We start from the raw sequence: 15,012 nt of genomic DNA on the forward strand, positions 1-15,012 counted from the left end.
AGGCTAAAGTTATATTTTTTGATGTGTTTGAGTAGATTCAACTAATTTTTCTTGGATGCATTTTCAAACTATGAGCATCCTTGTGGGGAGCAACTCAGACTAGACTAAGTTACTGGAATTAAGACTTATTCTATGCATCTGCTCTCCCACAATATGGCGCTGGGAGAGGAGTAAACAACTTTTACACAGCTGCCTCCAGTTCAACCTATAACCTGCAGGAGCTGCTCCTGCTCCTGATTGGAGGAGAGCAGCGTACTCGGCGTGTGGGTAGCAGAGTTGGGATTGGTGAAGAGGACTATAAAGGAGGAGAGAGACAACGTGCACCAGGAACATCTAAAGGGAACATCCGGATAACATCTGAGCAGCCCCCGAGAAAGCCGGCCGGCGGTGTGCCGCTCCCCCTCGGAAGTGGGGAAAGTGGCAGGGGGAACCGCCCTTCCACGGAGGTGGAAGGATAGGTAGCCAACCCGGGAAGAACCAGCAGCAAACCTGGGAAGGGCCGAGCAGACAAAAGAACAGCGCAGGGTCCTGTGTCGTTCCTCCGCGAAGAGGGGGAGCGACACATCCTCTGTTTCATTGTTCTTGGTGTCCAAGCTAATAGTAGACCAATAATTTTTAGAAAAGAAATTAATTATATGACAGAACTATCTGTTCAGAAAATAGAAATCTCTTGGGTATTAAAGTTGGCTAGAACAGTGTTTTCAGAGTGATTTACGAAAACGAAGGTTCTGTGGTTTCCATTTCTGTTCAGTGGTTACTACTTTATCAAGTCTAAAAATGCTTCTGTTGTTAACAGGTAATTTTTCAGAATATTTCTACTTAGTCATCCTTAACTTTCATTAATGATAATTGGTGCCAGTATTTTGAGGCATTTAAAATACTACAAGGTGATATAAAGTGTTTAGGGCAGGCATTGTGGCACAGCAAGTTAAGCTGGACAATAGACACACATCTCACATTGGAGTATCTGAGTTAGAATTACAGCTAACTTTGGACCCAGCTTCCTGCTCCTGGGAAGCAGTAGATGATGGCTCGAGTACTTAGATCCCTACCACCCTCATGGGAGATCTGGATGGAGCTCTTGGCTCTTGGCTTTCTCCTGGCCAAACCCCAACTGTTGCATACCAGAGTCCAGTGCAGCCAGTCTAGGGGTTCCCAAGGGTGTGAGGGGTGTTGGTGCAGGAAGAAATGAGAGACACACTCACAGCAAGGCTGAAGGCATGGCTCTAGCTCTCAAACACCAGACTTTATTTTTATTTATTTTTTTTAAGATTTTTTAAATTTATTTTAAAGAGTTTCAGAGAGAGGTAGAGTCAGAGAGAGAGGTCTTCCATCTGCTGGTTCATTCCCCAGATGGCCACAATGGCCAGAGCTGCACTGATCTGAAGCCAGGAACCTGGATCTTCTTCCAGGTCTCCCATATGGGCACAGGCGCCCAAGGACTTGGGCCATTCTCCACTCCCGTATGGGGTGCCAGCGCTTTAGGCTAGGGCTTTAACCCTCCGTGCCACAGCGCTGGACCCCGGACTTTATTTTTATAGCGTAAGTCACATAATGATTCTTTCTTCTTAGAAGTCTGTTGTCCATTTTCTTAGAACCATTGACCTTGTATTTTATGTTGCCTCTAGATTCTAAGTCTACATCTAATTACAATTTCTTTGATTTTCAAGAGCATATTTGGAGCATGCATTACAATCACAGACAGGCACAAGACAATGGGCTGCCCACACAAGCCAAGGCCTGGAGTGCTGCCGAGCTATGCAGAAATTGATTACACAGCTAGAATAGTACCTTCCTAATCTCATCTTTACTAGAAGCCCCAGTGTTAAAAGCATGCCCTTTTTTAAATGTATCGCCTCTTTTGCAGTTCTTTCTGTAACTCTTTAATTTTTTATTGTACTTATCTAAAGGTTCACTTAGATCTATTCCACAGTTTTGACATCCTAACCATTGTATTTGTTGCACATATTGAATTAAAGCTTTAATAACATTTATCTTTGTTCTAGTGGGAAGTATACACCAGGGAGCCTGTTGCCTTTTAATTCTTATCCACAAACAGCTCAACCTTGTGTAAAGCATCAACCCCTTCTCCTACACTAACATTTGGCTTGATTAAAATTCTACAAAGCAATGTTCATTTTGAGGATTATGAGACTAAGAGCTCTTCCCTTAAAATTAAAAATACATCAATCATTAGCGGGACCACCAGGAAGCTCCGACTTTCTTCTATAGAGTGTAGTTCCCAACAAACCTAAAACCACCAAGAGGACCGAGGACTGTGGCTGTCATTCTCATGCCTTATTGAGACAGACCTTCTGCTGTGACCTTGTCAGCCAGCTTAAGTTGCCTTGGCCTCGCCAGTTGCAGGCATTTGGGAATGAACTATCAGATAAAAGATACCTCTCTTTCCTTCCCCGTCCTCCTTCTCTACTTCTGCCTTTCAAATACAATTTTTTAATTTTTTTTAAAAGAAAGAATGGTGCGTGCTTCAGTGGGTTGAGTCATCTGCAATGCCTCATCCCATATGACTGCTGCTTCCTGTACTGGCAGCTCCACTTCCAAGCCAGCTCCCTGTGAATGCACCTGGGGAAGCAGTAGAAAGATGACCCAAGAACTCGGGCCCCTGCACCCATGTAGGAGACCCAGACAGAGTTTTAGGCTCTTGGCTTGGGCTTGGCCCAGCCCCAGCCATTGCAGCTATTTGGGAAGTGAACCAGCAGTTGGATGATCTCCATCTCTTTCCTTCTCTGTCTGTAACTCTGCCATTAAAATAAATAACTCTTTTTTAATGGCATTTAAAATAAATAAGTGAATAAAATGTTCTAAAACAACACTTTGGTTTCATTTTAGTATGTTGTTATGGTCAAACAAAAACTTACTTTATTTCTCATGGGTGAGAACTCTCATGAAAATGAAAATCTTAGAGTTTGCATTGGCATAGCCACAGCTTAGATTGAAATAAGAGGTATAACACAGAACTAATAGGCTTACCACTTGGGATGCCCGCATCCTGTATTGGAGAGCCTGGGATGGAGTCTGGACTATTCTACTTCTGATCCAGCTCCCTAACACTGTGCACCCTGGAAGACAGCAGGTGTTGGCTTAAGTACTTGAGTCCCTGTCAACCACATGGGAGACTTGGATGGGGTTCCTGGCTCCTGAATTTGGCCTGGCCCAGCCAGGTTTGTTGTGGCCGTTTGGGAAGGGGAACAGTTAATGGAGGAGGGAGGAGGAGATCTCTCTCTCTCTCTCTCTGTCTCTCTGTCTCTCTCTCTCTCTGCATTTCAAGTAAAATAAGTGTGTTTTAAAAATGAAAAAGAGATAATAGGCTTGTCTAAAGAAGGAAGCCAATTATAATAAAATGAGAAAAATTCACTTGTAGTTTGTATTTTCCATGAATACCCAGTGGATCAGAAGCATTCTAATTATTCTAACATTTCAGAAGAAAATGAAATATAGCTCATTAAAACAACAAGGAAGGGCTGGGTTTTTCAACCTGCATAACTCACAGAAACAGCTTCCTCTATATTATTTCTGTCTCATTCTGTGATATGCTCCATGCAGCTGCTAAAATAGACTATCTTCTGGAAGGTAAATCTCACATGATTCAGACCACAGCTGTCAGTCTGGTGGAACAGATGGTTGGTCCTAGGTGAATTCTTATACCTTTGCATAAAGCCTTGGGATTCTATCAATAGATTATATCTTAAGTAACAGGAATCAGAATGACGAATTAATAGCAAAACTTTCATGCTTGTACCAAAACTGTGTGCTATGCATTCTTCCATTCAGCTATTCCTATCAAGTCAGAATTATTCTCTAAGTCATATGTATATGTACCCATAAATAATCTTTTCTTGATGGAAGCGCTGAGATTTGATTAGGTGAGAATTTAGTTCCACATCTGTTAGATTTGTATGTTGATGAGTTTTTTCATTGAAATTCATTATTTTTTCACATATAAAAGGAGTTTTTATTGTTTTTTTGTGTTGGATAGCTTGCAGCATTTTTGTTTGCTGCTTCATAGGGAGAAATGAAAGAGTAGAGTGAAAAGCAAGGAACTTTTTCAGTGTTATAGTCTACAGATTTTCCTCTTTGCTCTGTGCAGTCCGGGCTGACCCTAATAATTGTCCTGGGAAGCATTCACACGTTCATGCTTTCATAACTTTATTCAACACATAGTGTTGAGTGTGCTATTTGTAAATCACTTAAATACAGGGCATTGAGCAAAACAGTTTTTATGGAGCTTTGATTTTAGCAGGAAAGGCATTCAATAACAAATATCTGATTGATTATCTGGCAGCAGTTATAGTAAAGCATGGGAGAGTTTATAAAGGATGAAGTGGTCCAATCTTGGGGGAAATTGGGGAATGTGCAGAACTTTCCAATTTGTCACATGGAAGCTTGCAGGTCTGAATGGAAAGGGTGGCCTGGGCTAGAGTGTGTACCTGTGAGTGGAGGGGGATCTGGAAGGAGGGATAGAGCAGAAGGGAATCTGGTGACAGAAGACAGAGAGGGAACAGTGCTGTCCCCATTATGGTTGAGGTACCCACAGTCATGGAGGTAACTCTAAGTGTGATTTGTATCCACTTTTGTACATCCCAAAAGCTTGTTTTTGTTCAACATGTGTTAGACGATAAGCCATCCTTAAACAATTGCTTTGATGTCTGTTTATGGATTCTTTGTAATGAACTATTTTTGCATTTTCATTGAGGTATGTAGCAGTTTTACTCATGGAAGAAAGTTGCTGTTCATGCATCCAACAACAGTCTCTTTCTGTTTTCCAGCGTTCCCACCTTCCAGAGCCTTCCTGAAGAGATCCTCAGTAAGCTTGCTGACGTCCTTGAAGAGGTAATTGTTCTTCACTTTTTCCTTTTCACAAGGGCACACAGTCGGCTCTCCTGGCTTCTTTTATACCTACATGATGACAGATTGAGTTACAGATGGCAGAAGGATGTTTTAGTTTTTTAAAGCTCTGAAATGAGCTATATATATATATATATTAATATATAAGGCATTGAATAAAAAGCAGCTTAGCACATCCAACATTTTGTACACTGTTAGAAATGGGCAAATTAACACTAGAGGGAGAAAAACTCTGTTATAGTGAATATAATGTTACTGTAACTTTCTAGAGCGGGAGATGGCATGTTTATCTCTTGTTTTGATTTGTATAAAATACAGTTATTGCAGTTCTGAAGTTCCGCATTAGCACATTTATAATAGGAATTAGCAGTTGATTATGTATTTTATTAGCATATGAGAATATTTTACATACATAATCTTATGACAGGCTATGGAAGGTCACTGTTGGTATCTTTTCTTTGAACCCATGAACCATGGTTTTTGCGGAAGAAGACAGTGCCTTTTAGGCTATTGATTTGTAGGCTGCTCATTCAGATTCATGACTAAGCAGAAGCAGAGTGGAGTTCTTGTGAACAATCTGAGGGGCTCCAAGCCAAATGAAAAGCAGGTGAGTTTTTGTATCTGAAGTTGTTCATCTGAAGGTATTGGGCATTTGAGTTGTGTTCTAGCTTGAAAACAGTTAAAACTCGCCTGTTCTCTTTTGCTGAGGAAGCATAGACCATTGATGGGAAACCAAGAACAGGAATCATGAGCCAGGGGCAACTCAGGAAAGGTCAGGTTCATTCATTTTTTGTTGTTTGTTTATTCAGTACATTCCACTGAGTATCTCCTATAATCAGGCGCTCTTGAATCTAACAGTGAAGAATACATGCACGATCCTACAGCCATGGAGTTTACCTTTCAGAAAGGGGGATTGATATTAATCAACCAGTGTGTGAAAATGGTGAATTAAAATTATAGTACAAGCCAGTAAGTAAAATATGAGCTGCAAAGACCCATAAAGCGGAACTAATTTAGTCTGTGGTGGGCTTGGGGAGGGGGGAGGTAAGGAAAGATTCTGATGGAATATTTTGAACTTAGCTCTGCAAAGGCAATAGGAGTTGGCTATAGGAAAGGAGGTTATTATTAGAAGGAACCAAATGGGTAAATACTCTGAGAATGGAGGCTGGAAGGCAGAATGTGCCTGGAGATGAGATCAGGCGGGGCCTGGTAGGTCCAGGGAGATTCTTTGATTTCTTTCTGTTTGCCAGGGAAAGACTTTAAAGGCTTCTAAGCCTGGGGGAATGGAAGTAGAGGCAGGATCAGATAAAGAGACTTTTAAGGAGTATTCCAAAAGGAGGCTTAATTGGCTAAGTGGAAGTGAAATGAGATGCAAATGATCAGCCTTGGGGCAGAGGCTGGTTTAGGAATGTGCTGCCTCACTGGAGTCTTATTTTCAGATAAATTTTCCTTATTGCCTTCTTAGAATCCAGACTTCATATGGGTTGTTTTTTATATCTATTATATAATTAGTTGTTGAAAGCCTACAGTGTTCCAGCCCTCTTGGCATGTGGCAGTGAAAACAGGTACTCTTGGCATGTGGCAGTGAAAACAAAAAATCCCTGACTTAATGGAGTTTACATTATTTAGGTATGGCCCAAATGGAAGCTAGATAGAAAACAAAGTGAATAATTTTTAGTGGTATATGGCATATTCTGTAGAGGTGATACAGAGAAGAATTTAAGCAATGAAGAGTAGGGAGAGTTGGGGATACTAATATCTTAGGTAGAGTTGTCAGTTGAGTAAAGAGGTGAGGGATTGTGTGGCCAAGGAAAGAGGAAGAGTGTTCCTGGCAAGGTCAAGGAATAATCAAGTGTTCTTTGAGATGGGATTGGAGTTCAGAGGTCAGAGTAAGGTGTGCCCAGAGTGGTGTAGGGGCAGTCAGATCATGGAAGGTCTTTAAGCCACTCTGCTGTGGCTTTTACTGAGAGTGAGATGGAAGCCATTGGATGATTACAGATGGAGCAACGAAGTTATTTGCTTACATTTCTAACAAAGTTACTGTGGCTTCCTTGATGAGAGAAGACCAAGATGGCTGTCACAGTAATCCAGGGAGAAATGATAATGGCTTTGTGCACAGTGACAAAAGGAGTTTGAGAAATGGTCTAATTCTAAAGATAATGTGAAGGTAAAACTGAAATGCTTTACTGTTGGGAAACACGTGTGGAATCAGGAAGGGAGGAATCAAAGATTACCTCAAGACTGCTGAGCTGAATAACTGGAAGGAAGAATGGAAGAAAAAGTACATGGGAGTGAAGAGACATAGGATATGGGGAAACCAGAAGCTTAGTCTTCTTGGGCAGGTAGGTGGTGTCTGTGGCAGGAAAATGTTGATCTGCTGGGAGTCATTCTGCAGGACCCAATGTGGATGAATACTAAACAGAAACTTGAAGCAGGTAGCAGCCAATGATTACTGTAACAGCATGAATAAATCTTAAAACCATAGTGCTGACGGAAAAACTTGAAACCAAAAAACATGAGGTAATTACTGAAATATCATCTACATCTGTTAAAACATAAACACATAAGTACATTTTTCCAGTGTATGAGTATAATACAAATTGGATACACGTGAGTGGTTGTGGCAGAATTGTAAAGGGAGAATAATGGGGACAAAAAGGGAGTGAATGGATGGTGGATGGATGGGTGAGTGGATGATAAAGGGGCATGCAGTAAACCTTGATTAATCTTTGACTTTCCTCTTTAAGAGAGTGGAGAGTAAAGAATAAGCAGTGGGGTGGGGGGGGGGGGGAGACCAGAAATTTAGTGCCTTAAAATACAGGAGAAGAAGGCGGCTCAAGGGAAGAGTCAGCAAGATTTTGATTTTGGTTTTGATTCTGTTAAAAAGGCAAGAGGAGAAATGGAATTGGAAGGAGGGAAGGAAATGGGAGTCTAGAAGGGGACAGGAAATAATACTGAGGCAGGAGGCAGGAAGTTGCACACAGCTACTCCAGTAAGCACAAGATATTAAGGCTTCCAGTGCACAGAGAAGCAGAGAAGTCAAAGTATCTGGGTGCACACACAGATGGGTGGTCTGATGCAGAAGTTGGTGCAGTGGAAAACCTGTTTGTTAATATTTATTTATCTGAAAGGCAGAGTGATACAACATGTGCTTGCATGTGCTGGCTCATGCCCTAAATGCCCACAACAGCTGAGGCTGGGCCAGGCTGAAATCAGGAACTCCAGAAGTGGGTGATAGGTACCTAAGTACTTGGACCATCATTTGCTACCACCCAGGATGTACAGAGTAGCTGGGACCCAGACTGGCACCCAGATATACCTGTTTAGATAACTTCTGTTTCTTTAGTGACATAAAAAGCAAAGGCACTAATGAGGTTGGGATGGAGAACTGTGAATAGTTTGAGTAAAGAGAAGGTGTGAGAAAAATGGAAGAGCAAACTGACTAGGGAAATGTGTTTTGATTATCAAGCATTATTAAGGCCTCACTAGAAGCTAACAACTCCAAATCTAAATTAAGTGGGCAAGCAAGAGGTTATTCAATATTATTGCAACAGAGGAAAGAGGTTGAGGTTGAAGTCAACTCTATAGATCAGAAGGTAGGAGGGGATTTAAATAAGGGGGTGAGTTTGTTGAGAATTACTGCAGGATGACCCCAGGAAGGACACTTTAGGAGGGAGGAGGTTATTGGGTGTTGATTAGGCCCTTGTGCTTGCTAATTGTCTGTCCACTGGGGAAATGAGGCTTCTATCCTCCCCCAGATACTGGGAGAAAAGAAAGTCCAAGTCTTCCCATGGTTACATTTCAAAGGAATGACTAGAGGAAGTCAAAAACTGGTAGATTTACATCTCAAAAAGGACGATAAAGATTTTATAACTGAAAATTTTCTTAACTAAGTGTTCTAATAAAAGGGTTGAGTCAGGAGGAAATCTGTAGAGTTGAGTCAAACTGAGGGGCAAGTTAAACCTGTCTTGTCCCCATCCCATTTGATTTGTGTGTGTGTGTGTGTGTATGTATTTGTGTGTCCAGCCTCCTTTGTTTGTCTGGGTTTAGACTGTAGATAGCCAGAGAATTTGATTTAATACTAGGATTGCTGTTTTGCCAAGAGAAGAGAATTGAAAGTCGGGGTTGCTTATGAAAGAGTGATTATAATGACTGATCCCTGGAATTTAAATTGACCAAGGAGGACAGGGCCACCAAAATGGGAAAAAGCCAGTGAGAGGGTATGGGATCTCTGGACTTGAGTTGCATGAGGTTAAAGAATTTTTGGAGTTGGACTGTGAGAATGAGTGAACCGGAAGGATAGTGAAAATGTTTTTGTCTCTAGGTGTGAACTATGCCAATGACTCTGTGATCCATAAACAAATTCTTACTTTGAGGCTATTTGAAGTTAGCTTTCCTATGATTTATTGATATCCTTCATCTCCTATGTGACCACAAAATGAAGGACTACATTGTCACATTTGACTTCTGTATTCAAGTGTAAAAAAATTAATGAGAAAAAATGCTGGCTGTATTTCTCTCTGAATTCACTGACCTGCAACCTCTGTAAATGTAAAACTGCTTTTCCCAGTTGGTTGTATGATTTTTGCTGTTTTATGTTGTTTTGTTGGATATACTGAAGAGTTCTGTCATGACCTCGTAGGTTTTTTAAAAACTAAATCAAACTGAAGCACACATATATTAGCCCCCAATGAACCCCCTACAAAAAAACTAAAAGCCCATGAAATCCTTTAATCATTTTCTTTGTTTTCCACATCATTGAAAGCATTTGCTATGTTTTCGGTAGCCGTAGCCATAGCTTTATAAGTAATTCCAACCAACGAATTATCTTAGTAGTTTATGTCAGATTTTGTAATCAGAGATGCCTTAATTTATGCTTGGATTCTTTGAGCCATAGCACATTGTATACAAATGCTGAATGAAGATCGAAACAGAATATTAAGTGCCTACATTACTTGTTTTCTGGACATAAAAGTGAAGCAAACACACAAAATACAAAATAGACATATAAATATACATCCAGTGCAAGCAGAATGTTTAGCTCAAGTTGCATAAACAAGCACAATGAGAAACTAGATTATATTGCGTAACAGATAAAGTGAAGCAAATTTGGGAGAACAAAAGCAATATGAATGTCATATCACATTAAAGGGAAATGTGCTTGGATAATTAAGCTGTCTTTTTTCTTTTTCTACAAATATCACAAGATGAAAGAATTCCAATTGTTTGGAAAGAAATGCAAAGATGTTTGCAGCTTTGTATATTTAGCAAATATTTATGAAGCACCTGCCATATGACAGGAATTGTTTCAAGCTCTGAGGATTCAAGTCTCTGGTCTCCCACAGTGTATATTTCAGTATAAGATATAGATAATAAGATGGAACAAACCATTGGATGATAACATCATGCCACCTCTACCCTGCAAATGTAGGCTGCATTTATAGCCCAAAAAAAGGAAGTGACATACAGAAAACTCAACTGGCCCTGGTCATTTGCCACATATGGCCATATTTTGCCAGTGTTGGCCTCTGATTGGCTTAGAGGTGCAGTTACTATGATTGGCAGAGACTTGGCTACTCGTTGAGAGTGTATAGTTCTATATTAGGTTACAGTCAGTTTACACATGAGGTTACATGGTACTTTATTATATACATAGAAACCTTTAGGCCGAATGTAAAATATATATGGAAGCAGCTTTAGGCCAAAGAATTCAATTTAACATTACCAAGGGATGATCTCTCTTGAGGGAATCTTTAAGCCAAGATCTAAATGAAGAGGTGCCATGGGTAGCAGATAGAGAGAAGAGGGATACATAGCTTTAAATTAGGAATGGCTTTGCTGACTGTGTAAGGAACAGAAAGAAGATTTGTAGGTACCAATAGTAAAGTGAGAGGAGGCCTCAGGAAGTCGGCAAAGACCCTATTGCAGAAATATGCTGGTCACGTTAGAGAGTCTAGTTTCTTATTCTAAGCTTTTTAGGATTGCATGTGGTATAGTGACATACTCTTAGTTGTATTCTAATAACATCTCTCTCAGGATATGGGAAGAATGGATCATAGTGTGTTAACTCAGTTAGAAGCTAACGCAAAATAAGCCTGGTGGGGCTCGGAGACTTCTTTGTGGATTTTTATTCCTGTGGACTATTTCATTCCTTGTATTGGTCAGGAACCAATACTTCCAGCATAGTTAATAGTGACAGAGGAGAAGGTGCTGAGAAATAAAATATAACTAGACAGAAAGAGGGGCAAGCGTGGTCATGTTGACAGGTACATGAGTCAACAGGATAAATGCGTAATATTTGGGAAATCCTGTTCTGGAACTAGGAAAGAAACATCTTTGAATTGTTTTTACCATTGCCCACCCCAGGCCCTACCTACCTCCTCTGAAATTCTGAGCATGGACGTATCCATTCGTGTCATTATCCTCCTGTGGTTATTAAGCAGGCGCTAATCTCCTTATTCTTAGTGTAGAATTTAGTGCCACTTTCTCTCTTTCCTTTGTATCACACTATAAAATTCTTTCCTTTATAGACTGAATTTCTCACTCCTTTTTTCTGGAACATCTGAAAGTTTTACCTAGTTCGTCTGAGAAGTTGTGTATGCTTAATTGATACAAAAAAAGTTGCTGGTGAAAGACCTAATCATATAAGCACAATAATTCAAATATTTCCTTAGGTTGTGTTTTGTTAGACAAATAATTTATTTAGTCTATAAAGATTATTACTCTATAAAGATTTATTTTATTTGTTTGAAAAGCAGAGAGAGAGAGTAAGAATGAGAGGGATCTTCCATGTGCTATCTCACTCCCCAAATGGCTGCAATGGACAGGCCAAAGCTAGGAGCTTCATCCGGGTCTGCTTACATGGGTGCAGGAATCCAAGCCCTTGGACAATTCTCTGCTGCTTTCCCGGGCACATTAACAAGGAGCTGGATCAGAAATGGAGAAGCCAGAACTTGAACTGGCACCCATATGGGATGCCAGTGATGCTACAGGCAGCAGCTCAACCCATTATGCCACAACACAGCATGTTTGCTTTATAAGAGAGGAGAGGGAATGAGAGTGACAGGGAAGGAGGAAAGAGAGCAAGAGAGACAAAGAGAGAGGGAGAAGGAATGAATGAATAAGCTCCAACTACTGGCTGGATCCCAGAGTACCCACAAAAGCAGGGCTGAGCTGGGTGAAAGCCGAGTTTACTCCAGGTCTCCCACATGGATGTTAGGGACTCAACTACTTGAGCCATCGTCTTCTGTGTCCCAGGCTGTGTATTAGCAGGAAGCTGGATTGGGAGTATAGGAACTGAGTCTCAAGCCGGGCACAGTGTTTGATTTGGAAAGCAGGTATCCTAACCAGCGACTTTACTGTGCCGAATGCCCATTTTGCAGTATGTTCTTTTCATCCTGTATCTGACTCAAATTAAGACTTAGTCAATATCAGATTATTTTAGGAACTGCACATTTGCTTTTCTAGAGAAGCCACTTTTAGTTTATAAAATAAGCAAATTTTAGGTACATGTAGGAACAGCAAATTCTGACTTCATAAACTGGTTGCAAACCTCTAAATTGTATCATGTAGTATGGTAAAAAATGATATCTAAATTAATAAAATGTATTTGAATCCATTCTGGGATTCCAGGAAGTACCTGTGGGTAAATGGAAAAAACCTGGAATTATAATATGGGATCTAATTTCCTTTTTCTTAATATAAAGCTAGCACACTTTGCTTCTTCACTTATATGCACAGTGTTAAATTTCTGTGGATGAATTAAATTTTGTATTTGAACTATCCCTACCTAATCTTTCCCTAAAGAGAATTCTTTTCAAATACCACCTCACCAAATACAATGGAGAAATATCACTGAAAATAAAATAGATATTTCATATTTAGCTGAATGAAAGAGTTGTGGTAAGCACTTTAAAGAAAGCAGCAACATCATCTTCCCATAAAGAAAAGGAGCAGAGATTAACCAATATGTCACAAAGGAGGCTTGAAAATTAATTGGAATAGGGATTATACTTTCATATATGGGAGTGTAAGCATTTAGATTACTGTAGCAAACTGTACTTGGTTTGAAATTCTAAATTAGAGAGCCAAATAAGTCAACAAATTTGCTTTTCACCACTTGGGCTAGATGTTTTCTCTTTATGTGAATAGCAGAAGGCCATGAAAGCTGTGTTTAGCTTTCGTGACTTTTGTAGGTTGAAAACAAAGTATATCAGAGCCACTTCTCTGCTTGCATTAATCTGTTTCATGTCTGATTTTTGTCTTTATGGCGTTTGATGTGATTTTTTTTCTTAGAATGAAAGACCCCTGCTTCAACATTTTTGAATAGCTCTCTATCTTTGGGTTTCAAACTTTGCATGACTGGACCTTGGACACATTTAAACCTAGTTAATGTGTTCTGTTTTGTGTCCCTGAATGGTACATTTATTTATGGTTTTGTTTGTTGAATATTTATACTGTTACAGCACTGACAAGGTCTTAGACAACAACATTCCTCAGACTTCTTGAATTATTAAGAGGAACATTATGAGAAAATAAAAGGCAAAAAAAGGCAGGAAAAATTCATGTTTCAGCTCACCATTACTTGATGCTATGTTAGGGAGCAGTAGCGGGTCGTGCAGTCCAGGGACTGTTGTGGAAGACAGAGTGAATGTTACTGAGGCACTGCACCTTGCTGTGAAGTCCAGCAGGCTGACTATAGGAGTAGTTGTCTTGGTTGTGCACCTGTTACCTTTTAGTGTGGACATCTTCTCATAACTTAGTATTCTCTCCAGCCATGAGCAACATAGGGAAGTGCTGCTCTTGGAGGTAGTTTTTGGAGTGCTGTGAAGCTCCTTCTCCTGTCATTCTGAATAGGTCTAGATTCTTCAGGAAAGAAAATGATGGACTAGATCAGAGCATTACTAGTCCTATTTGATAACTGCTGTTTAAAACTGGCTTTTTTTTTTCCTACCCCACCTTTAGATTTGGCTCTTGTTATTCAAAGCCAAGCTAGAAGGAATTCAAAGAAACCTACTCTTTCTCAATTGCTTAGTGCTAAAGTACTAGGAATTTGGAAGTTTAATGATCACTTTTATTCTTCATGGTTTCTATTGGGTCTTTGCTTCCATGGTGCCAGTTCCTGCTTTTGCAGGGGAAACGTGTGTGTGTGTTTTGCAGGGGAAACAACGTTTCAGTGGTGAAACGTGTGTGTCTGTGTGTGTTGTGACAGGATGGAGGATGGGAAGGAATTAGGGAGGAGAGTTTAAAAGTAAAGATAAAACTGCAGTATCTTCACATCTTACCCATAGGATTAAATATGGAATGGGAGAAAATAACTAGCAAATTATTTATGTGATAAGGGACTTACATCCAGAGTTTTCAAAGAACTTCTACAACTCAATAAAAATATAAGCAGTTAAAAAGATAGACAGGGCCTGGCGCCGTGGCTCACTTGGTTAATCCTCCGCCTGCGGTGCCCGCATCCCATATAGGCAGCGGGTTCTAGTCCCAGGGGCTCCTCTTCCAGTCCAGCTCTCTGCTGTGGCCCAGGAAGGCAGTGGAGGATGGCCCAAGTCCTTGGGCCCGGTACCCGCATGGGAGACCAGGAAGAAGCACCTGTCTCCTGGCTTCGGATTGGCGCAGTGCGCCGGCCATAGCGGCCATTTTGGGGGTGAACCAATGGAAAAAGGAAGACCTTTCTCTCTGTCTCTCTCTCTCACTGTCTAACTCTACCTGTCAACATAAATAAACAAATAAATAAATAAAAGACAGACGAAGGATTTGAACATTTTTCAAAGGAAAGCATGATTCCAGTAAGTGCTTAAGATTCCAGTAAGTGCTTAAGATTCCAGTAAGTGCTTAAGTTTCATTGCTAGGGGAACACAAATCAAAACCACCATAAAATAAACACAGTGACCATTGACACCAAAAGGCAATGATATATGTATGTAATGATGGTGAGAAATTGGGACCTTAAGACATTGCTGGTGAGATTATAAAATGACAAAACTTCTTTGGAAAATAGTTTGACAACTCCTTAAAAGTTAAGCATAGGGTTACTATGTGATCAAGCAATTCCACTCCTAAGTGCATACTTGAGATAACTAAAAAGCCCATGTCTGTAATATTCATAGCAGCATCATTCATAATAGCCAAAATGTAGAA

The 15,012-nt window shown here is 40.3% G+C and overlaps 1 protein-coding gene across 3 annotated transcripts in view; it reads left to right on the forward strand.

Moving 5' to 3' along the window:
* Positions 1–15,012, forward strand: part of PRKG1 (protein kinase cGMP-dependent 1) — a 1,368,024-nt gene that overhangs the window by 997,350 nt on the left and 355,662 nt on the right. For all 3 annotated transcript variants that reach the window (NM_001082042.2, XM_008269904.5, XM_070056974.2), the window contains 1 exon segment: positions 4,788–4,851. In NM_001082042.2, coding sequence (NP_001075511.1) covers positions 4,788–4,851 — 64 coding nt within the window.

This window comes from Oryctolagus cuniculus, chromosome 15 (assembly GCF_051225735.1).
Source record: "Oryctolagus cuniculus isolate XC-2025 breed Fujian yellow rabbit chromosome 15, ASM5122573v1, whole genome shotgun sequence".
Taxonomy (NCBI): domain Eukaryota; kingdom Metazoa; phylum Chordata; class Mammalia; order Lagomorpha; family Leporidae; genus Oryctolagus; species Oryctolagus cuniculus.